Raw genomic sequence first — 24,372 nt, 5'->3', positions numbered from 1 at the left:
TCAGATATTTTTACCTTCCCTTATAGCTTCCATTTTTGTAATGGTGTTTTTTGAGAAGTTTTAAGTTGTCGGGAAGTTCAGTTTATTAATTTTTTCTTTTATGGCTTACGTTTTTTTGTGTTCTAAGAAATCTTTGGCCATCCCAAGGTTGCAGACATTTTCTCTTAACGTTTTCTTCCAGGATTTTTACAGTTTTCTCTTTTATGTTTAAATCTGTAATCCATTTCACATTGATTTTTATGAAAGTGTAAAGTAAGGGGTGAGGTTCATCTTTTTTTTTTCCATACCAATACCCAATTGTTGTAGCAACATTTATAGAAAACACTGTCATTTTCCCTTATTGAATTACCTTGGTTGTTGAAAATCAGTTAATGTGAAATCTTCAGTAGTATTCTTTTTTCAAATTATTTTGGCTATTTTACATCCTTTACATTTCCACGTAAGTGTTAGAATTTGCTTGTCAGTTTTTACAAAAGATACTTAGAATTTTGATTGGTGTTTCATTGAATTTATAGATCAATTTGGGAAGAATTGACATCTTAATAATATTGAGTCTTATGCTATATTTCTCGATTTTATTCAGGTTATATTATAGTTTTCAATGTATACGTTTTGTGTATATTTCACAAAGTTTATCCCTGTTTTGTGGTTTTTTGACTCTATTGTATATTGCATATTTTTACTTCAGTTTCCAATTGATGCCAGTATATAGAGACAGAATTTTTACGTGTCAACCTTATATCTACAATATTGCTTAACTCATTTTTGGCTTCCTTAGAGTTCCTATGTATAAAATATATGGTCTGTGAATAGAGACAGCTTTATTGCTTCCTTTCTAACCTATGTACTTTTCATTTCTTCATCTTAATTGCACTGATCACAGCCTCTAGTACTATGTTAAATAGAAGTGGTGAGAGTCTCCATCTTAAGGGGAAAGCATTCAATTTCTGACTATTAAGTATGATGTTAACTATAGGTGTTTTTGTTAGATTCCCTTGATCAAGTTGAGGGACTTCCTTCCTGTTCCTTTTTCGCTGAGAGTTTTAGTCATGAATGGGTGTTGAACTGGTTCATAACTTTTTTTTTCTGCATCTACTGAGATGTTCACACTTTTTTCTCCTTTATTTTGTTCATATGGTGATTTATGTTGATTAAAATTTGAATGTTAAACCAACCTTCTATTCCTGAGATAAAACCATATTTGGTCATGGTGTATTGTCATTTAAAAAAATATTTAACTTGATTCAATTTGCTATTACTATCTTTCACTTAAGTTCATGAAAGATATTGGTTTATAGTTTTCTTGTAATATCCTTACCTAGTTTTGTTATCAGGGTAATAAATGAGAAAATAGTTGGAGAGTATTCTTTCCTCTGTTTTCTAAAAAAGTTTGTATTGAAATGGTGTCTTTTCTTTAAGTTTTTCATTCATCAGTGAAATAAATCATCTGGGCCTGGAGTCTTTTTCTTTCTTTCTTTCTTTCTTTCTTTCTTTCTTTCTTTCTTTCTTTTTTTTTTTTTTTTGACTTTTATTTTAGAAAGAGAGAGCTGGGGAGGGGGCAGAGGGAGAGAGAGAATCTCAGGCAGGCCTCACACTCAGCAAAGAACCCAACTTGGGACTCTATCCCAGGACCCTGGGATCATGACCTGAGCCAAAATCGTGAGTTGAACACTCAACTGACTGAGCCACCCAGGCGCCCCTTGTGGTAGGACTTTTAATTGCAAAAATGTATTTAATAAATATAGGGGTATTTACATTTTCTGCTTCATCTTGAGTCTAATGATTTGTATCTTTCAGTGATTTTTTTCCTTTCATCCAAGTTGTCAAATTCATTTGTATAAAGTTGTTTTATAATATTTTCTTATTCTTTGCAAGTCTGTAGTATCTATAGTGATGTCACTTTTTTCATTCCTGATCATGGGAATTTGTATCTTCTCTACCCCTTCCGATTTTTCCTTTTTCCCTTTCTTTCCTTTCTCATCCTCCTCTTCTCTATCAATCTAACTAGAAGTTTATTGGTTTCATTGATTTTTTTTTGAGATAAGCTTTTGGTTGTATTGATTTTTCTTTATGGTTTATCTGTTTTCTGTTTCATTTACTTATACTCTTTATTATTTCCTTCCACCTACTTATTTTGGCTATAATTTCCTTTTTTCTAGCTTCATAAAAAGGAAGCTTAGATTACTGAACTTGAACCTTTTTTCATTTTTGATATAAACATTTTAAGGTATAAATTTCCTTCTAAGCATTATCATAGCCATATTTCACAAATTTTTAATGTGTTTTCATATTCATTCAATTCAAAAGCCTTTTTATTTCCTTGGTAATTTCTTCTTTATTTAGGATTATGCTGTTTAGTTTCCAGATATTTGGATTGTTTCCCATATATTGTACTGATTTCTGATTTATTTGTATTATAAACTGTGAGCATAGTATGTATAATTTCAATTCTTATTAATCTTTTTGAGTTTACTGTGACTTATTTTATGACTCAGCATATGATCTATGTTGGTGATTATTTTATGTGCACTTGTAAAGAATGTGCACTCTGTTGTAGTTGGGTGGAGTGTCCCATAAACGTCAATCAGAGCAAATTGATTCATGGTGTTTTTTGTGTTTTCTCTGTCCTTACTGATTTTGTGACGTCTTCCAGCGCTTGCAAGAAGGGTGTTGAAAGCTCTAGCATTATAAATGTTTCCATTTTCTTCCCAGTTCTGTCAGTTATTTTTTCATGTACTATGAAGTCCTAATCGATTTGAGATATTAGGATATGACATACAATGTAAATAGTATCAGATGTTCACTGCTAGAAGTTGTTTGAACATATTAAAAAATGCATGTACCTTTTAAAAGTATATACTGCTATATGGTAACTTTTTTTTATATATGTCTTTCATTAACTGTGAGAAGTTTCATAAAATATTCTTTTGGAAAATTTAGGAGTGAAGGCCATGTGTTTATTATCTCACCGAATGCTCTGTGACCAAACACATTTTTATTATTGAAGTTTGATACTTAGTATGTTCACTTATTGATAATAAAATACAAATCAGGGTTCCTGAAAAAGTAGTGAAGTGGAAGATAACACATGGTTTGAAGTAGGCCATGTATATCACAGGTTATGAGATGTTGGTTCCCTTTCCTTACTGGAAATTAGCAAATATTTGCTATGTAGCTGAGTCAGGTGGCCTTTCATATTAGTTTGACTTATTTCAGAAACTTAGGTTGGCATTTAAAAGTGATGTTGAGGGGCGCCTGGGTGGCGCAGTCGGTTAAGCGTCCGACTTCAGCCAGGTCACGATCTCGCGGTCCGTGAGTTCGAGCCCCGCATCAGGCTCTGGGCTGATGGCTCAGAGCCTGGAGCCTGTTTCCGATTCTGTGTCTCCCTCTCTCTCTGCCCCTCGCCCGTTCATGCTCTGTCTCTCTCTGTCCCAAAAATAAATAAACGTTGAAAAAAAAAAATTAAAAGTGATGTTGATATAAGTAAAATAGTCTCTGATCCGAGCTAGGCTTTATCTTGATGCATCATTGTTTATCTTGGTTCAGGAAAGAAACTTTGGGATTGGGTAAAGTAAAGGGCCTTTCCTCAGTTGAGGGAGGAGAATAGGAAAAGCTCAGTTGGCTGGCCCTTTCTGGGGAAACAGTCTGAATTGTATATTCTTTTTTGTCCAGATTTGGGGAAAGGGATATGGATTATTCATATGAGAAGATGCTTCCAGATCCTCTCTGTTGAGCTAAATCTCTCTACGATTCAGACTTGGAGCACACAGAAATTTATTGTATATAAGCCAGTCTGTATCTAAGGATGGTTGTTCCAAAAAGACTGTTCCTTAGCCTGTGATGAAGATTTTCAATTAAGGCATTTTTATTTTTTGATACCAAAATTCAATGCAAAGAGATTTTATTTTCAAGTTTTTATTTAAATTCCAGTTAGTTAACATATAGTGTAATGTTAGTTTCAGATGTAGAATTTAGTGATTCATCACTTACAACACCCAGTGCTCAAGGTAAAAATGAACAACTATTTGTTATTCTGTGCTGGAAAGGCTGTTACTTACTGAAATGTGTAGAAACGACATAGGATAATTTCAGTTGAAAAGCAACTCCAGGGGCGCCTGGGTGGCGCAGTCGGTTAAGCGTCTGGCTTCAGCCAGGTCACGATCTCGCGGTCCGTGAGTTCGAGCCCTGCGTCGGGCTCTGGGCTGATGGCTCGGAGCCTGGAGCCTGTTTCCGATTCTGTGTCTCCCTCTCTCTCTGCCCCTTGCCTGTACATGCTCTGTCTCTCTCTGTCTCAAAAATAAATAAACGTTGAAAAAAAAAAAAAAGAAAAGCAACTCCAGTGCCTAATGGGTCATCCACAGATACTCAAATAGCCTTTGAGTGGGTTAGCTTTTTTCTTATATCAGTTAAAAAATAGTTGGTTCAAGACTTTTGTGTACCTGTTTAAAATTGTAGGTCCATCCTCAGTGGTTGGAAAACATATATGGCAGCCAAGATTCTGTTGTTAGGAATCTCATTTTGATGTCTGTTTCCATCTTCAGGTGTATGGTAAACCTCACTTCAGCCCTGTGAAATATCCAAGTTCAGAATAGAGTCGTTCCTGTTCAAACCACTGAGTCAGTTTACAAACAAGGTCCCTGTGTTTACATTTGATCCCAGTGCAAGGGAGAGATCATTCCTTTCAGTTTTCTCTGCTGAGTTGTACTTAGAGTACTTTTTTTTCAAGCTTATAAATAGACAGTAAGTCAACAAAAATTTAAGAAATGTCAAGAGAGCCATAACTGTCTTAGCTTTATTTCAGTGAAAAGCATTTGGCAAATAGTTAATTGCTTGGCAAGAAAGCAGGCGCTGCCCTGACTGATTAGATGCAGTTTCAACATACAGGATTTGGGGATGAGATTAGATGAATCTTTGAGGGATGAGAAAGCAGAGTTCTGTCTGCTTGGCCAGAACATAGGTTTCGTAGGTTTCCTTGTCATTTCATTGTTGTTTTCCTCCTTCTCTCCTAGGAGGCTCAGCAAATGCTTGGAAGACTTATTCCAGAGAAGCAGATACTCAATGACCAATTAAAACAAGTTCAGCAAAACAGTTTACACAGTAGGTGTTTTCTTTTTCAAATTGGCCTTTATCCTTTCCTAATGGTAAGAATTTCCTCCAGTGTAATGAGACCATTTAAAACGCGTTTTCCTCACTGCCAGTTTGCTTTTCTTACCTTGCCATGTTTTTCTAAAATAGGAGATTCACTTCTGACACTCAAAAGAGCGTTAGAAGCAAAAGAAGTGGCTCGTCAGCAGCTCCGAGACCAACTGGATGAAGTTGAGAAAGAAACCAGGTCGAAACTACAGGAGATTGATATTTTCAATAATCAGCTGAAGGTAACTATCCATTGTGTTCCTACGTCTACGTCCTACCCTTTAATTTTTCTAACTGGCCAGATGATTAGTTGATATTTAGTCCCAGGTAGAAAAACTTATTATGCTGGTTTGTCCGCCTTCCTGAAAGCCTTCATACTTACCCTGCAATTTGAATTGCACTTGTCTCTTTAACATATAAAGATGAATTTGGTGTTTGTTAAATGAAAGCTGAGGGAGGGGCCGCCTCATGACACCTGTCTTCAACCTGAATTACATTTTTATACATCTCCATCCTTTTGTCTGTTGCACACTACATCAAGTCGGAGTCCAGAAGCTAGGCTCCAAAAGAGTCTGTCTTTTGTTCTTTGAAGACGACTAGAAAGGGATTGTTTTCCCTTTGAAAACTACGAATTGTTCTGCCACTTCTTACCTTCAAGATTGTCCTTGAATGGGAGTCTTTATTTTGTTACTTCACATTTTAAAGTGTTATTATTTAATGGAGTAATGGCTTTTGCCCCTGTGGCAGAAGTGGTAGATGGTTTTGTCACGTTTACATCATAGAATTTAGGAAAATGCCAAAGCACTTAAGGAATGTAAAAGTGGTTATGACAGCCTCCTTGTGATTGGTGCCTTTGATTTAACTTCAGTTTTATCATCTTAAGACTGTTACAAGAAAACCAGAGTGCAAGGCAGTTAATTTCCTACCAACAATGAGCATATACTGTAGATTTAAGTAAATACTGGAATTTTTAGTCAATTATATTCTCATAATAAATGGACCATACTTTTCATTTTCATTTCCCATCTCAAAATCCTTTATACTTAATTCTGATTTTGCTTTTGGCACTAGGAAAAAGTAAAACTCCTTTATTATTAAAAAGAGGGAAAAAACCCAGGAAGACTATTTAAGATTTTAGTTGGCCTTTGGAATGAGATTCTAAGCCATATTGTTCAGACATCTGAGTCTGAGGTATTTGCGTCTCCCCCTCACCCCCGCCTCCCCAGAGTAATAGGTAATGAACTTTTCTCAACCAACTAAGTGTTTTTCTTTGCTTTGATTCTTACACAGAATATGTACTTGTGTGTGGGGGTCTATATGTATGTTCCATACTTGTACGTATATCACTGTATGTGATATATAAGTACTGGGAGTAGAGCTGTAAGTTCTCCCTCTCTAGAATAAGCCCAATAAAAATGCTCACATTAACTCTCACTGTAACTTGTCACTATTTCAAGCAAAAAGAATATGATTACAGTGCTTTTTAGTAGTCTCTTAGAATATAAACTGTTAAATGTTCAGGTATCTTCTGAACCCCAGGCAGTAGTCCAGATTTCTGCCTTGATCTTAGGATTCCTTTCTCTAGAAATTGGACTCCCAAAACAAAGTTCATGTATTAGAGGATGACCCTGCAGTGGATGATTTTTTCCCAAATGCCGAGTCTATTTATGGATCATTTTGGCCGTTGAATTGCTGTTGCCATCACTGAGTCCCTGTTACTGTGTTTGATTAATGCTGCCTTTACTGTTAGAGTTGCTGATACAAAGTCTAACTTTAGCCCTTTATCCCATTTTATTCCTTTTCCCAAATATATTCATTTTTAAATAAGAATATTTCTTTCTGTCTTCATTTTTATTTTGGTTTTCCATTATTAACTTTAGTGTAGAGAGTAAAAAAATTACAGGCCAGTATAGCTTTACTGTTTTATTTAACGACTGATTTGGAGAACTCGACAAATATGTTTTATTGCCTTACGGTTATTATTTCTGGTATTCCTCTCATGCCTGGTGAAACCACAACAGAAACAGTTAAATCGAACAATCAAAGGGTTTATAATTTGATTGAGACAACTCCAGAGGCAGATTTAAGACTTCGTCTCTTGAGTATCTCCTGCCTACTTTTCTTTGTTGTAGTCACATTGGAAAATATGAAGCATTTTTTCCCTGACTTTAGAGCATGTATTCTTTAGTAACTATAACTCTTGTATGATGAGATGGACCAGGAGAGCCAGCATTCGGACCCCTGGGGTTTCCTCAGTGCCTCTCTTAATACAGTGGTGCCTTTACAGCATTCACACTAATGATGCAAAAATTACTTTGGTCTTGCTGGGAGTGAAACCTTGGCGATTGTCCAGTCATTTCACACACCTTATCTAGTTGGTGTGAACTCGCTATATCTGAAACCTCCTCCTCCCAAAAGGAAACCAGCTGGAAAGTGTAGAAGAGAAATGAGGACTTAGCAGTTTTATTTCATATTCATGTAGATTGTTCCCCTAGGAGAAGAGTGTAATTCACTCATTATCAGCTAGTATAGTGACACTGGAGAGGTCCCTCACAGCATGCAGCATTTTAAAATTAGGAGACAGAACATTAAACCTGTATTCAATGGGTGGCTCCATGAATGAGGATTCTATTTAACAAAAACCAATTTCCATATTCCTTTGGTAAACAACTACTTGTAATAAGTCATCTGCTTCTTTTGGTGCACACTCAAAGTTCTGTCTAGTCCCATAGTTACAAGGTCAAGTAGGGAATCATAGCACCCTGCTTTAGCCCAGATTCTGGGTTAAAGACAGTGATCGGGACGTCTTAAATGTATTTAGGTTCTTGAATGTAGAAGAGTTTAGAGAGTAAGTATGTTTTATCATTTTCTCCTTTTGCTTTTTGTTTTTTGTTTTTTGTTTTTAAACATACAATCTGACTTTGTCCTTTCTACCAGGTGGCTAGTTCAGATGCATTCTTCTTTTAAGAGTCTCTCCTTTCTCTTTACCTCAGGAAGAATTACACTCCTGCTTCCTCACCCAAGACCTGTTAACTAGTGATGGAAATTCTCAAGTCATTCATTAAAGAGGAAAAGAATTACTTTTGCAGTCAGGTTAACAGGTGTATGTTTCATATAGGTAGCAATGTATTGAGAATATAAAGCATATTTACAATTGCAGTCGTGTTTTAAACAGCTCCAGATTCAGGGATATGAAGCATTTCCCTCTGGAAGTCTCCAGAGTCTTCTTACCTGATCCCATAGAAATTGAGGGCTCATTCTTTCCTTTCAGGAAGGGTTATTTTTCCATATATTTTAATAGACATTTACCTAATAGAGGTGATATTTATGTGTTCCAAAAATAATCCCAGGGCATAACTGTCTTTCTTTTTCTAATTTACCACCCCAAACCAAGAATTACTTGAAAAAAGAAGCATAAGAATCTTAATATAGCAAATATACTTTGCTTTTTTAAGGCCAAAGGAAAGAGCTGGGTGGGGGGTGGGTAGAAATGATAGCACACTGAGATAATGACTCTTTGTGCTAGAAATCCCCTGATTGGCAGCCTTTATATTTATGCTGCCTTTTATATGGAGAGTAAATTTTAGCTTTTTGATGATCAAATGAAATACTTGACCAGTGATTCAATCATGAATAGTTGATGTTGCTAGTGGGAATTAATACTTCTTAAAGTAATTTTAATTCAGTGGATCAAATTTGTTTTACCATACTTTTCTGCTTTTAAATTTTTTTTTTCAACGTTTATTTATTTTTGGGACAGAGAGAGACAGAGCACGAACGGGAGAGGGGCAGAGAGAGAGGGAGACACAGAATCGGAAACAGGCTCCAGGCTCTGAACCATCAGCTCAAAGCCCGACGCGGGGCTTGAACTCACGGACCGTGAGATCGTGACCTGGCTGAAGTCGGACGCTCAACCGACTGCGCCACCCAGGCGCCCCTACTTTTCTGCTTTTAAAATGTACTCCGTATGCAACAATTATTTTCTCACGCTAAGAAATCAGTAGGCCTCTCATATTTGTGTTCTTGAAACATCAGTTTAAAATTATTATCTATGACTTTCTCTTTTTACTTCATTTTACTGGAAAGTCAAAGGTCTCAACATATTTGGAAGAATCCAGGTGCCTCAAGGGCACATAGAGACATTCTGATCATTGTTTTTCTTATATACAATGCCTTGCCCGTAGGTATAAAATTCTGGTTCTAGCAAGGGTCAAGTAACATTACGGATAGGGACTTTTCAGATAGAAGCACTTGACTTCCTCTTGCCCTTGGCATTGTTAATAGTTACTCTAACAGTTTTCCTTGGTGCTGACAGCCCAGTATTCCATATTTTCATGTCATAACTATGAGACAGGGCAGTAACATAATGTATATAGCCTTTAGCTTTCAAGGCTTCAAGTGTATGGCAAATAAGAGAATCCAACACTCAGAGAGGCTAGACGTTGTGTTTCACGCTGAGAAGTTCGAGTCCTTGTTGGTTCCCGTCTAGACGCTGTATGCTGGACAAGTCCTAACGTGAGTGACATTTCCACTGGAGCATTTCCTTTTTCCCATCAGTGGCAATGGAGGAGGCAGTGTTGCAGTGCCTGGAAGCTTTCCTGAGCTGCGTCATCCACTTAGACTTTTCTAAAGGTCTCTGTGCCCTACCCAGGCAATGCTCCTCCTCCTTAGACTGATCGTGAGGAACCATCTCAATCTCTGTGCTTGCGTCTCCCCCACGTAGATGAGTGCTCGGTGTCTAAGACACGGCTTACCATGAAGTGCTAAACGTTCTTTGTAAAATTAGTGATTAGTTATTATAAATCGTGGAAGATGGGTGAATCTTTCCTCTTGACAGACTGTGTGTGTGACGGTGGAAGCTCTGAACTATAAGCTGGATAAGGTACTGTGTACTGTAGTCTTATCTTTATGACAAGTATTTTAGATCATTGAATTTGCCGCTTGGCTGAACAACGTTGAAAGACAACACTCAATCATGATTTGGGTCTATGTGCCTGTTTCCATCATATGGGAGACAGTGTTATAGTCAGTAATACTATTCTAAAAGTGGACATTTTATTTCTTAGCAAAATTGATTATTTAGGACTAATTCAGAATTATATTTTTTAATATACTTGGGAAATCAGGCTTCTTAAACTGCTCAAGAGACCATTAAAGGTATAAATTCTGCCCATATGACACCTGTCCTAGAAGTTGTTCCTAAGAACTGAATTGATGTGGAAATGAGAATGCCACTTATAGTAAATAAGGTTTTTGGCTTAACTGAGGCTTTTATGCTCTTGGTTTCAGACACTTGCTTTCATGGCAGGCTCATTCATTATGAAGGCGGTGAAAGGCAAAATGTTTAGCAGCCAGGGGAGAAAAGACAAGAGCTGGAGAACGAACTGCAGAACAGAATGAAAAGTCAGGAAAAAAATGCACATGAAGGGAAACAGTGAAGGAAAGAAAAAGATCCAGAAAGAGGAAATACAGAGACAGCAAGAGAAATGAATATAAATTCAAATAAAATACCAACATTGCCTTCTCATATTAGTAGAACAATGTTTGGCTGTTTCATAGTTTACTACCTTACCTTATTCAAGATTAAATATTATTTTTACCTGTATGATCCTTTTGAAAAGACCTGTTCTGCACAGAAGTAATAAAACTCTCTCTCATCTAATGTACTTGTGTTTCTGGCAACTTTATGTAGAGTCCTTGAATATGGAAAAATGATTACAACATGCCAAAGACTCCAAATAGTGAACAGGTATTGTATATACCAGATCCTATGCCGCACCCATAGGTTTGGTTGGTTGGTTGCTTGAGGTTTTTTTATAGTGTGGGTTTTTCTTCTGCGATTTTAAAAACATTTAACAAAAGGTGATTTGGGAAAGAGAAAAAAAGCAGAATTCAGTCTTCGGGAAAAACCTATCTTTTTAAAAAAAAAATCTCGTTTAGCCAGTCTTTGACCGTTTTATCCTTTAGAATAACATTTATTTATTTATTTATTTATTTATTTATTTATTTATTTATTTATTTTTGAGAAAGAGAGAGAGAGAGGCACAAGCAGGGGAGGGGCAGAGAGAGAGTGGGGACAGAGGTTCTGAAGCAGGGAGCTGACAGCAGGGAACCCAGTGAGGGGCTCAAGATCACCACCTGAGCCGAAATAGAAGTTGGACGCTCAACCGACTGAGCTACCCAGGCGCCCCTAGAATAACATGCATTTAAAACAATGGGATATTGCTTTATTAAATTAAGCTGAGACATTTTGGGAAAACTTAGATTTTCAGAACAAAATGGAAGATGTGGGTGAAGATCCTTAATTAGCTGTAACTCCAGAGAGGGCAGGATTTTCTAGCTCTTCTCCCCTCTTCTGTCCACCTGTCTCCTCACCGCTTCACACACGCACAGACACGCACACACGGCCCCTGTGCATTCCTCTTTGGCTCTCCTGTAGCACTTATGATAGGTTGACTACCAATTGTGCCACAAGGAACCGAGATTCCTTTTTGGTTGAACGGTGACCTCAGATTCAGAATAATACTTAAATGTGCCTTTAAACATTAATATAGCCCTTCTGAGAATTTAAATAACCGACTGATGTGCTTTTTAATATTCCTCCCATTTTAATGCATCAAGAGTGAATACATTTTATAATTTCGTGATGAATGGAGTAATAGTGTACTTTGATTTGGGTACAGCATCTGTGTTTTGAAATACTTACTTTTCTGGTTTCTCCACACAGGTACAATTTCCCCTGTCCTAACTGGGTTTGTTGATAGGCTTTCTTTTTTTTCTTTTTCTTCCTCTTTTTCTTTTTTCTTTTTCTTCTTCTTTCTTTTTCTTTTTTTCTTTTTCTTTTCTTTCCTTTTCTTCTTGTTGATTTACTTTCTTTAATGCCCTTCAGTTTCACAACTACGTAATTAACATAAGTTACTGTATTTTAAAACTCAGAAGGCTTTTTAAAAGTTCTGATACTGTGTGCTACAATAAAGTGACATTTGTTTATATGAAAGCACTTCTACTGTTGACACTCCGTATGTTGTAGGTTGAGACAAAACAAACACCTGAAAATGTTTGATGCTGGCATCTAGATCAATTTCCTGTGAGGTCAATTTCATATTAATAGAATGAAGATTTTTCTAAACATAAGAGACGCGTCGTAAACAGTTCTGTTTGGATTTAAAATGTTGAGTTCATGAATTTCAAGTAGTTAAGGTGTGTTTGTTTTGTCTCACTTTGCCATGAGACAGCCTGAGGAAAAAGCCAGAAGCAGAGTAATCCTTCAGAAAAGTTAAATGACCAAATTAGCAGTAAATTTCCATTAACTACGAGCCTTTTCAGGCCTCCACTGCTATTTAATTCTTCTGTCTCTTCACAAGCATTTAAGTAAAGTAATGTTTATGAAAAGGAATCCCATACAAGTTGTTCAGGTGGATACTTGCCTCTATTTCAATTAATACCACTTCATGTGATGCACCTGTTTTTGAGTGTCTGTAAGTACAAATGAAGGAGAAACAGTCACAGTTTTTAAAGCAAGTGATTCTGTGCCCCTTTCATAACACAACAACTGTCGTTAGTAGACTTGAAAGGGAGCCGTGTTTCTCAGGATCTTCTTGAGTATTCAATTTGTCAAGCATATTGCTTTTGAAATACTTTGGCTGTATGCCATAGGATGTCCAAAGATGTTTTATGGTACAAATATCTTAATTCTTGAGGGGAAATAAGTGATTTTTTCCCCCTGAGTTGAAGAAAGTTAAAAGCAAGCTTATTTTCTATCTATCCTTGCTGATACATAACAGAATCTTTATTTGCCAATAATCTTCTTGTTGTGGTTCATAATCTGTGTTTGATCAAAGACCCCTTTCAGAATCAATGAAAGCTATGAGCTTTCTCTATAAGAAAAATGCCCATAGCCCAGTTTGCATGCTATTTTATAGTGTTCCCAGAGCCAAAGCTTGTTCATAAACCCTGGTGAAGAAACTTTGTTACGTCTGAGAATTCTATGGATGTTACTGGTGATAAAAATCTTACCATTTTAATTTATATACACTATGTATCTTATAGTTTTCTTTTTCTTTTTTTTAAATGTTTATTTATTTCTGAGAGAGAGAGTGCATGCACGAGTGGGGGAGAGGCAGAGAGCGTCCCAAGCAGGCTCTGCACTGTCAGCACAGAGTCTGACACAGGGCTTGATCCCACGAACCATGAGATCATGACCTGAGCTGAAATCAAGTGTCGGGTTGTTCAACCGACTGAGCCACCCAGGAACCCCCCATAGTTTTATTTTTCTTATATATTTGTAACACATAGCTACAACTTCTTCAGTGCATGTTTAATTATTTCTTCTTTATTAAGAAAGCCATTATACTATATTAGGAGATAATATCAAGTTACTATGCCCTATACCTATGTAAAACATCTCATACCCTTGAATAGACTTACAGAAGAAAAATCAATAAAGTTGTATACTCAATACCATATTGCTAGATGAATACCCAGCTAATAAAATGGGTAGGGTTTTTTGATTTTAGGAAAAAATAATTTTAGTAAGAGCCACAAGTGAGAGAATGAATTTTGATTTTCAGTAATCCCTCATTTGTTCTTTTTAAATCTTAGTTATAATATAGAGAAGTAACTGTGACAGTTAATGGGATTTGCAGGGTCACTTTGATGAGGTTGACCACCAGGAAAAGGTGGTACAATAACTGTGATTACACTTGAGTTTCTTAAATAGAACTATTGAAAGGGAATAACAGAACAGTGCAACCCTCTGTCTCCCAGGTGAAGGGACTCTGCTCCACAAGGCCCTTGTCATGCACAGAAAGGCAAGTCATTAACTCCTCTTCCATACATATTCCTTCATCCTATAGATTGCCTTCCTAGAAGTTCAACTTAAAAAAGTTGCCAGGGTTCCTGGATGGCTCAGTCAGTTAAGCATCTGACTTCAGCTCAGGGCATTATCTCACGGTTTGTGAGTTCGCCGGTTTGTGAGTTCGAGCCCTGCCGTCGGGCTCTGTGCTGACAGCTCAGAGCCTAGAGCCTGCTTCAGATTCTGTGTCTCCCTCTCTCTCTGCCCCTCCCCTGCTAGTACTCTGTCTTTCTGTCTCTCTCAAAAATAAACATTAAAGAAATTAAAATTAAAAAAAGTTACCACGCTTAGGAATCATGAATTTTCTGCTTCATCTTGGTTCATGGCATCTTAATCTCCCAAGTCCAAGGAAAGAGGGGAAGACCCGGAATACCTTCCTGTTGGAAGCATCTTGATTTTCTTACTGTTGTGTACACAGCAGTGTTTGAAGAAGATGAAGGAGACAATAGAAAACTGTTGGCAGTCCTCAAATCTGGATCCCAAGATGCCACAGCCTTGTTATCTTATTTGACATCTGCTATTGTACAGCTCCTGCAAGCTCTTTTTCCTTGGAGGTCCTTGAAACCTGCAGCTTACTTATACAGCTCAGAGATAGGTTCAGCCCATCCTGCGATGCTGCTATACTCAAAAACAACTTTGCTTTGAAAATTCTAAAATACCTTCCTTCATGTATATTTGAAACATCCAAAAATTGTTTTGTGTAGATTCTTTAAATTCATTTCCTCTTGGTTTTTATTTTATTGTGCCCACTTTACTTCCATCTATCTTTACTTTGTATCTGGTAATGACCTGAGCCCATCTCGGTAATGACTGAGAATTGGATGCTCAACCAACTGAGCCACCCAGGCATCCCTATTCCTTTGTATTTAATTTCATTTCAGTTGTTTTGCTTACTAATTACACCTTTTTGGTTTATTCCTGTAGTAAAAATAAAGCCCCAAATAAGGGACACTGAAATAGATAAGGAGTAATTTTATATGTGATCAACAGTGTCTAAGAATTTAACAGATTTTTAAAGCAAAAAGAATACCTAAGGGTCATCCACTCTGATTCAGCTGTTGGCCCATGTCAGGGACCTGGGATTAGAATCCAAGTTTCTGTTTCTCCAGTTCAGTACTTTTTGATTGTTGTCTATTGCCATTAATTATTCTTTCTGAACCTATTTAAGAACGTTACACAATTGAATTTGACATTTTAAAATAAAAACAATTTTTTTTCAGTCACTTTTTACCCTTCCTTCTAAAGGGTCTCAGCTATTGGGCTAATAATAGAATAGTAGGCCGTTGCTATCTGCACAGGGCCTAACTTTTGGGTCCCTCTCTTAGGACATTGAGAGAGTGATTTAATATCACGCCATTGCAGTTTTCCTTTTCACATAGAGATACTAACTTGAGCCAAGGTTACAGATTACTCTAACAGTAGGAAGTGGACTGTTTTTTCCATTTGTCTTTAAAATATCAAACCCAACTCACGTGCCCAAGGCCGCTGCCATAGAGGATATGGTTCACCAGTTTGTGCCTCACCAAGTTGCTTCTTTCTGTCACCTCCTGCCTAGATATTCCCAGTCGCATCTGCTGGGCTCCACACTGAAGTCCCTTCCTTCATCCCCATCTTTCCAGTGCCCCCAGGACTGTACCCCCTCAGAACTGCCTCCCCCTAGCCTCCTGATCTGCAAAAACTTTTTCTTGTATCTCACTGATCTCTTTTAGGACCTCTCAAAGTCACTTTTGATTTGTAAAACACTTGTCCATGCGTTCTAACGTTATTCTGAGGACAGTCTAGCTAGCAGGAAAAGTTTAGCCTAACCCTAACCCTTAGGACTTTTCTCTAGGAATAAGTCCATTTAAACACTGATCTTCTACAGACAGTGCCCTGCCTTCAATCAGTCTCTGAATGAATCTAAAGGCAGGAATTTAAGGCAGGAAGAAACCTACCCATTTGGACTTAACCAGTGACCAAGATGAAGAAGATCAGGCAGACCTTAGTTAGTTCTTGTATCTCACCAAAAAGTCCCTGGGGCTCCCCCCTTGGGGGACTAGCCCTAGTTACCCAGACCAAGAAGTCAACTGGAAATGCCCCCTTGGCCCTACAGGGCACTGACTTATCTGATTTATTGTTGACACAAGCAAGAAGAGTCTCAGTAACAGAATCTATTAGTGATCACTGGGTTCCTATGGAATTGAGGGTTCCCCCTCAGCAGGCATTTCTTTATTCTTCACACTTCTGGGTGTTTTACCTTCTGACTTGAGTACTTTAAGTGTCATAAAATGCATTGTATTTTCAGTAGTCTGCTAAAGAAATCCCTGTTGTTCTTGGGGGCTGATGTCAAATGAGGAGGTCAGGTCCGAGGTGGTGATAGTCACATTATTGCATTTATTTGCAACCTGACTGATGGGTTAGCCTGGGGCAGTTGATAACTTCACACTTGGACTTAGCAAGAGAAGATGCTTTGGAAGGGTGTGATTTGAAGGAAAACAGACCCTGGTGGGGACAGTCAAGGTTGTGGAGCAGAGGGACGTCCATTTGTTCTAAGACAGCATAGCATAGAAGGTGAGGTTTTAATAGAAGTGGCATGTGAAGAGGTGTGTGTATTTTTCAAGCCAGTAGAGGTTGGTGTTGATTTATTATCAGAAAGTACCTCAAAGTTTTACTAACGATGATCACCATACCTTAAAACAGGTTGGGTCCATTTCTATTGCCAAGGGTTTTTGTTTGTTTGTTTGTTTTTTTAATGTTTATTTATTTTGAGAGAGAGCTCACACATGCCCAAGCAGGGGAGGGGCTGAGAGAGAATCCCAAGCAGGCTCTGCAGCATCAGCACAAAGCCCGATGTGGGGCTCGATCCCACAAACCATAAGATCATGACCCGAAATCAAGAGTCAGATGCTTCACCAACTGAGCTACCCAATCGCCCCTCTACTGCCGAGTCTTGAACAATGTAGCTTCTCTAATACCCTTCACTAGCAAGTTCCTTCTAAAGCATGTAATGGAAAATGGTGTAATGTCTTATGACTCACTAGAATATAAACTAGAACAGCTTTTGGAGATACTCGTGTCAAAATGTAGAGTGATTTCAGTTTTCCAAATTAGCGCCTTTTTTTTTTTTTAATCTGAGATGTTAGTCTCCTGAATGTCTAGACTTCCCCACTATGAAATGTTGCATGCTAATAAATGGTGGAAATGCCGGTCGCCTCATGTCATTACATGAACTGTTTCCTGGTTGTTTGCAGGAACTGAGAGAAATACATAATAAGCAACAACTCCAGAAACAAAAGTCCATAGAGGCCGAACGTCTGAAACAGAAAGAACAAGAGCGAAAGATCATAGAATTAGAAAAACAAAAAGAAGAAGCCCAAAGGTAAGTCTTCTCGTGGATTGTGTGGCCATCGGGAAGAAACGTTGAGTATTTATTCTTCCTTGCGGGGCTTTTGCAAGTATTTACTGACTTTGAAAGAGCCTTCAGTCTTTAGTGTGTGTGTGTGTGTGTGTGTGTGTGTGTGTGTGTGTGTGCGCGCACACGCACAAGCACAAATAAATACGTGTATATATAAATCTTTGCATATGTAAGTACCCCCTGAAGTTTTTGGTGAGTTTCCAGAGCTCTCCCAAGCTACTACTATGTAGATAAATGGAATTATACAAGGAAATGAGGACACTTGGTATGCTCATTTGCATGCCAATGACCAAAATACATTTCCAGTTCACAGCCTTTTTATAACAGTGGCTGTCCTGAGCGCTGGGTTTGAAATCAAAGCCCCTGAGTGGTCGCCACGCAGGCTTTCTCCAGCAGGACTGACCGCGTGCTACTCTGACTTCTTTCTTCTTTTCTTCAACTGCAAATTAAACTTGAGTACAAGAGGAGAAAATTTGCTGCTGCTGCTAAAGATACAGACACATTTTTTTGTTTGTTTTTGTTTGAATATTTGTGTTTGTGGTTTGTTATTATTACTTGTAACTTTCTATAGTAAGTTGTAGAAACATATTTGTTCACTTGCGGGGTGTCTGATTTCGTTCCTGGATATTTGCATCTTAAATTTCAATTAATTTTTTACTCTAAGAAACAAAAATGACCAAGTATTTCAATGACACAGTATACGTTGTAAAAATTGGTTATTGAAATTAGAATAAAAAGATGAAGAAACATACGTTAGGCAAGTCATTGACCTCAGTGAGCTGAGCTCAGTTTAACTACCCAGAGGGTGCACACTTTGTTGTGGGTGTCTGTAGTTCAGTTAACCCTTGAACAACAAGGAGGTTAGGGGCGCAGACCCCTGCTCAGTTGGAAATCTGAGTATAACTTTTGACTCCGCCCAAAACTTAGCTACTAATAACCTACTGTTGATTGGAAGGAAGCCTATAACTAACACATATTTTGTTGTGTTGTATATATTATATACTATGTTCTTACAATAAGGTAAGCTAGACAAATAAAATGTTAAAATCATAAGAAAGAGAAAATACATTTACAGCACTGTAGTGTGAAATATCCCCATTTAAGTGGACCCACATAGTTTACCAGTGGATAGGTGGGTAGGGTCTCTAACCAGTTTAGAGGATTGTTTTATGGTTTTCTTGGGGCTTGATTCAAGGATTCATTTCTTGGATGTGCTGATTAACTCTAACTCCATCCTTTTCTTATCTTCAAAGTTGATAAGATGCTTTGATTATTCACATTAAACTGCACTAAACTTTCATATTTCTGCAGAGGAGAAATCAATACAAAATATCATAATACAAAAAGGGTAGATTTTCTGCTTACAATCATATAAATAAAACCAAAAATTAAGTTCAGAAGTTACATGATGTCTTTTATTAGTAGAAAATATTAAGTACATTTTTATTGTGGTTTTGTTGTTGTTGTTATGAATGACAACAATTTTTTTGTGCTTTCTTAAAAGATGTTTTGAAAAACTTAAGTAAAATGTTAGAGATTTAAGCTAAGAATTTTACTGCACCGAATTTTCACATTCATACAGCGTAGAAATAAATATAATATTTTTTAAATGGAGAATACAAGTTTTATTTGCTTATATTATGTTCTTTTGGCAGTGTCCTAATTCCGGGAGATGACCTTTGTGCTTTGGCCATGTCACAGGACAGTGGTTCAGTATGTGGAGCCTAGAACCAGGCTGCCTGGGATTGAGCCCCAGGCAGGTGTGGCCATGTGGCTTCAGACAAGCCACTTATGTGTAAAATGGGGACAATAATAGGACCTCCCCACCTGGTGTGAAGACTAATGGAGTTAATGTAGGAGGAGGACTAGTTATTACTATCATCATATTGTTGAGTTTGGCACATGAGTTTCATTTAAAGTGTTTTCTGATTTCATAGACTGTATGGGGTGAGAGAAAAACCACCCCTAGTTGTCTCCTGTGGGTTTCAGGATGAGGTCTTCTTATATGTCAGGGCCTAGATTTAATTACACTTTTCGCATCAGCTGTTTTGACAAACAGAAGGTTAGTTGTCAAATTCAGGAAGATGCATAGAGACTATTCAGTAATGGGTGGCCGCTGCCTCGAGGGTTCCAACTCATCTGTTGCTTTCACCTTCAGTTTTTGGGGGACCTACATGCGTGTTCATCTGGCTGTGGTCCCTCATCACGGATGTTTGTTCCTGTGCGTGTTAGGGGTTTTGGTGGTGAAATACCAGTCTTCTCATCGAGAAGTATCTTTGTTATTCTTCTAACTACTTCACAAAATACATCAGAAATCTTCTTTCTGTGTTTTTCTGAGTCGTGTGGTTTCATTGCACTCAGAATCAGAGCCCTGAGAGCCTTTGTTTCATGGACTCAGACTGCCCCATCTGAGGAACAGTATCCCCTCCGTGTTTAGCATTCCATTGACTAGACGGAGCTTTTTTGTGAAGAGACCACAGCAGTGGTAAACTGGAATTGCTTCCTCGCAGTAATCAAGCTTTTTGTTGACAGACGAGCTCAGGAGAGGGACAAGCTGTGGACTGAGCACACGCAGCCGGACAATGAGCAGCAGCGGCCAAGGAAGATTCACGATGAAGAGAAACTCCGAAGGGAGGAGAGTGTCAAGAAGAAGGACGGCGAGGAGAAGGGCAAACCGGACACACAGGACAAGATGAGTCGGCTTTTCCATCAGCATCAAGAACCCGCCAAGCCAGCTGTCCAGGCACCCTGGTCCACCACAGGTATTAGGGGCCAAAAGTCATTCTGGCAAATGAGTTTTCTCTCCCAGATCTTCCTGAGAAATATCCATGTCTAACAGGCCCTGTCTTGGCTCCTTCCATAGAGGTGAGAATGCCAGTGTCCTTTTCTCGGACCGTGCAGGTGTTCATTCTCTAGGATCACGAGATGCCTGTTTAATCTTCCACCACCGTGCCAACCTTTGGTCCCTAGTACACTGGCGTCCAGAGTCTTTTGTAGACAAAAGTGGCATGAGTTTTCCTTTCCAAGCCCCATGCATAAACCTGTGTTCCAAATTTGGAAAGAACCTGTTGCTTCTCCACTTGGCTATTTTCTCTGGGAATTTCTGAGCTGTTTCAGCCCCAGGAAATGACACCTTTTCCCCCTTCAGTCTGTCTTCAGTCTGCACTGCATAAAGCCGTGTCCTTTACCTTTTGAAAACTGTGACTTTTGTTTTGCCCTTTGATCATAAGTTGCCTCTTTAAATTCTGGTAAATGAAAGACTTTGAAATTGCTAGAAAACATGAACTCTTACATGAGATGCAACCTAGAATGTATTTTCGAGATTCTTGTGTGGCTGTATAATATTGTACAGCTCTGCAGATTAATACTCAGCTGAAGAAAGTGATTGCTTTTTCCTTTGCATGGTAAATTATATTGATTTTGTTTGATTATCAGTGTGCTTTTTATTGATATACAGAAAGAAAAGAAAGCAGCACACTGTTCCGTAGGGTTTGCTTCCTGTTTACTGTGGGCAGGAATGGGAGTGGGGTTCAGAACTGGGTCTCACACCCTCCCTGCCTGCAGTTTAGGAGAACTGATGGCAAGCTTATTTATGTTTTAATGCTTTCTTTGATATGAAAATAATTTCCAGTACTCGATCTTAGGCAATTAGTTTTAAGTTCCTTATCTTGCCTCCTAGTATAAAATGAGGATTGAGGCCCCTGGGTGGCTCAATCAGTTAAGCGTCCGACTTCAGCTCAGGTCATGATCTGGCAGTTCATGAGTTCCAGCCCCATGTTGGGCTCGGAGCCTGGAGCCTGCTTTGGATTCTGTGTCTCCCTCTCTCTCTGCCCCTCCTCCACTCATGCTCTGTCTCTCTCTCTCTCTCTCTCTCTCTCAAAAATAAGTATTAAAAAAAAATTTTTTTTTAATGAGGATTTCTTTTTTTATATAACTTTTTTAAAAGTTTATTTATTTTGAGAAACAGAGCTTGTAAGCGGGGAGGGGCAGAGAGTGAGGGAGAGAGAGAGGATCCCAAGCAGGCTCCACACTGCCAGAACAGAACCCGATGTGGGGCTCGAACCCGCGCACTATGAGATCATGACCTGAGCCAAAATCAAGAGTTGGACGCTTAACCAACTGAGCCACCCAGGTGCCCCTAAAATGAGGATTTCTATTTCCTTTGGTCAGTGAGATACACTGCACATCATCCAGCTGAAGACTGCATGAAGATAATACCTTCCCTTCACTGCTTTTCAGAGAAAATAGATGTGTGTCTAAATACTTGCAGCTCTAGGGTATAAAGTTCTGAGGGCTGTGGTTAGGTATTGTTAAGTTTTAGCCAGAAGCCAAAATGTCTTCTGCTTGCATGCGTTTTTGAAAACTTTTACTTGAAATCTAAATTATTTTCATACAAGTTCTGTCTTTTGGCTCACTTCCCCTCCCCTGGGAAATGTAGAGGAAGACTTACTTCACCAGGGATTATCAATAATAATTGTTCTTGGTGAAATCGGCACTTACATTTTATATGATTGCTTTAGGGACCTAAAACATCGACATTTCCATGTCTCTTAGTATGGAGAGTTGTGCTGCTTTACTTTCTGCCAAAGGAGTTTTCTTCTTGGCTGATTCAGTTCGGGGGTCACATTCTAGCTGCTGCATTGTACTCGGCACCCTGGGTGGAGAAGAGGGGGATTGATGCTTTACAGATGTGCACTGCTGGAGCCTGAGCCGGGAGGCTGTTCTACAGGGACCTAACACAGCCTCACTGCATTTGGCGTTGGGATGGCCTTTGTTCAGGGAGCGTCGGCCAGTGGACTCTGATGGGTTTGAGTTGCTGACATCAGATTTGGCTCTCCTTAGGCACTAAGTATGTGCTTCAGAAATTTCTTGAATAGATGGAAATTGTTCAGATGGTAAGGGCCGCAGTAGAGCAGAGGTCCTTCATTTGGCTTGTTGTCATGCATATGTGTTCCGTGTAATGTTTTATTTTTGTTCCCTTCTCCCCACTGTTTTGGAAATAGAAAAAGGCCCACTTACAATTTCCGCACAGGAGAATGTAAAGGTGGTGTATTACCGAGCGCTCTATCCCTTTGAATCCAGAAGTCATGATGAGATCACGATCCAGCCCGGAGATATAGTAATGGTAAGAAAGACTCCCGTCAAAGTGTGATTTCTGTCAATGATTAGCACCTGTCCTCCTCCTGCACTTTATTTGACAGCGTGAAATTGTCACCGAGTATGAAATCCAGTAATCCAGCATCTGGACTTTTGAAGTATGGGCTCAGTCTTCCTTCCCTATCAGATTGAAAGATGGTATTTAGAAATGTATCCTAACATCACTTTAAAATAGAGGTGTTAGAGAAAATGGGTTGTTATCACAGCCTGGGCATGTTTTAAAATCTATAAAGGTCTGGTAATTTCAGAGTTTAGATTACCACTTACATATTATGAATAGTCCTTAAGACATAGTTTTCAGTGCAAAATGCTTTATCATCATTTTCGTAATTGCCAATGATAACTTCTATATTTTCGGATCAGTGCATCTTTTTTCCCCTTTGTGTGATCGTTGAATTGTGTGAAGAGCCATGAATTACATACAGTGAATCTGCCTTCTTATTCTGCAAATGAGCAGATAAAAGAGTTTGGAATTTTGCTTCGTCAAAGTTTATTTTATTTAATTACGGTAATAGTTAAATATAATCTTATGAGTGTAACTAAAACTATAGTAACCAGTTTAAGAAGGAATGAAGCAATGTGGTTGACCGAAATCACTTTCTAAAGAGAACAGTAGTTCCTGCACCTAGTTAATAACTTAAGAATAAGAGTCTTAGAAATGGTCATAGTTTACATCACTTACTGTTGGGCATTTTTTGTTTGTTTAAAGATGGGGATGGTTCCGAATTTTAAAAGAACTATGAAAGTCAAAGATTGAGATAAGCATGCTTCTCATACTGGTATTACATGTCTTTGGACTAAAAATGTTGTAGAGGTCATTGCACCCTTACTTACATGTTCCTCTCGCACGTATACATCAGATCTCTGGGTGGAGAAAACACGATCTTTAGTGAACCAAAATATGTAGAAAGAACAGTGTGTTTGGTATTCAGAGATATCAATCATTTCTCCCTTTTTTTCTGATAGTTTTTTTCTCTACCTGTCATGGGCTAGAAATAAGAGAATCAAGACCAAATATCCAGATTCTTCACAAGTCAGAATCTCTGTAACAATCACAAACCCTCTTCAAATATAGTCCAGCCTCCATTCAGCAAACTATTTGAATGCCTGGGTGCCAGCCTTACTCACTCTTTGCAGGAAGAGCCTCTCTTTCTCTTTGGCGGAGGCACCGCACTCATACACATGAACAGTGATTCAAGGCTGCCCCATCACCACTGACTCTTTCCTGTGCTGTGTTTGCTAGGCCTGAAGCAGCTTTATTCATGCAGCCTCGTCTTTGAACTATTGTGGCTTTTAAAGCATTTGAATTGTTAAAATATATAAAATATGACACCAGGAATCTAAAACTTGTGAGAGCACAAGGTGACTTCAGATAGGGCCTCATAACAAAGCGTGTTTTTTTTGTTTTTTTTACACTGGAAAAAAAAAAAAGAGCCTGATGTTTTGAAACTGGATTTTGTTGCAACACCAGGTACAGAAAAGTAGTGTTCTCTTGTTGAGATAAGGAAGTGTTACAAAATGTTACAATGAAGAAGTGTTACAGATGATCTATACTGAGAAAATATTGGTATTCTTTGGAAACATAGTCTTGTTACAATGATACTTTTCCTCAAATTGGCTAGTTAACCACCCTCTTGACTAGATGAATAGAGTTTAGATATACTGTAAAAATAAAACATTTCATTAAACATATTTTGCCTTGCTTTCAAACCTTTGCTTTCCTGGTGGAGGTTAAAGGGGAATGGGTAAGTCTATGTAACTGTCAGGAAGTCTACATCTCATTAAGTGTTTTCTTCTTTTAAGTCACTTTGATTCTGTGTAAGTACACATACCT

The 24,372-nt window shown here is 38.3% G+C and overlaps 1 protein-coding gene across 7 annotated transcripts in view; it reads left to right on the top strand.

Moving 5' to 3' along the window:
• Positions 1-24,372, top strand: part of ITSN1 (intersectin 1) — a 221,646-nt gene that overhangs the window by 119,197 nt on the left and 78,077 nt on the right. For 5 of the 7 annotated variants that reach the window (XM_040483994.1, XM_040483992.1, XM_040483996.1 and 2 more), the window contains 6 exons: positions 5,010-5,097; positions 5,236-5,375; positions 17,218-17,345; positions 19,914-20,143; positions 22,385-22,506; positions 24,269-24,283. In XM_040483994.1, coding sequence (XP_040339928.1) covers positions 5,010-5,097; positions 5,236-5,375; positions 17,218-17,345; positions 19,914-20,143; positions 22,385-22,506; positions 24,269-24,283 — 723 coding nt within the window. The remainder of the gene's footprint in view (positions 1-5,009; positions 5,098-5,235; positions 5,376-17,217; positions 17,346-19,913; positions 20,144-22,384; positions 22,507-24,268; positions 24,284-24,372) is intronic. The other 2 variants (XM_040483995.1, XM_040483993.1) reach the window with 1 other exon arrangement.

Source organism: Herpailurus yagouaroundi, unplaced genomic scaffold (assembly GCF_014898765.1).
Source record: "Herpailurus yagouaroundi ecotype Mexico unplaced genomic scaffold, PumYag 162, whole genome shotgun sequence".
NCBI classification, from domain to species: domain Eukaryota; kingdom Metazoa; phylum Chordata; class Mammalia; order Carnivora; family Felidae; genus Herpailurus; species Herpailurus yagouaroundi.
Note: the sequence above shows the minus strand (reverse complement) of the source record. Positions and strands in the feature narration are given on the sequence as shown.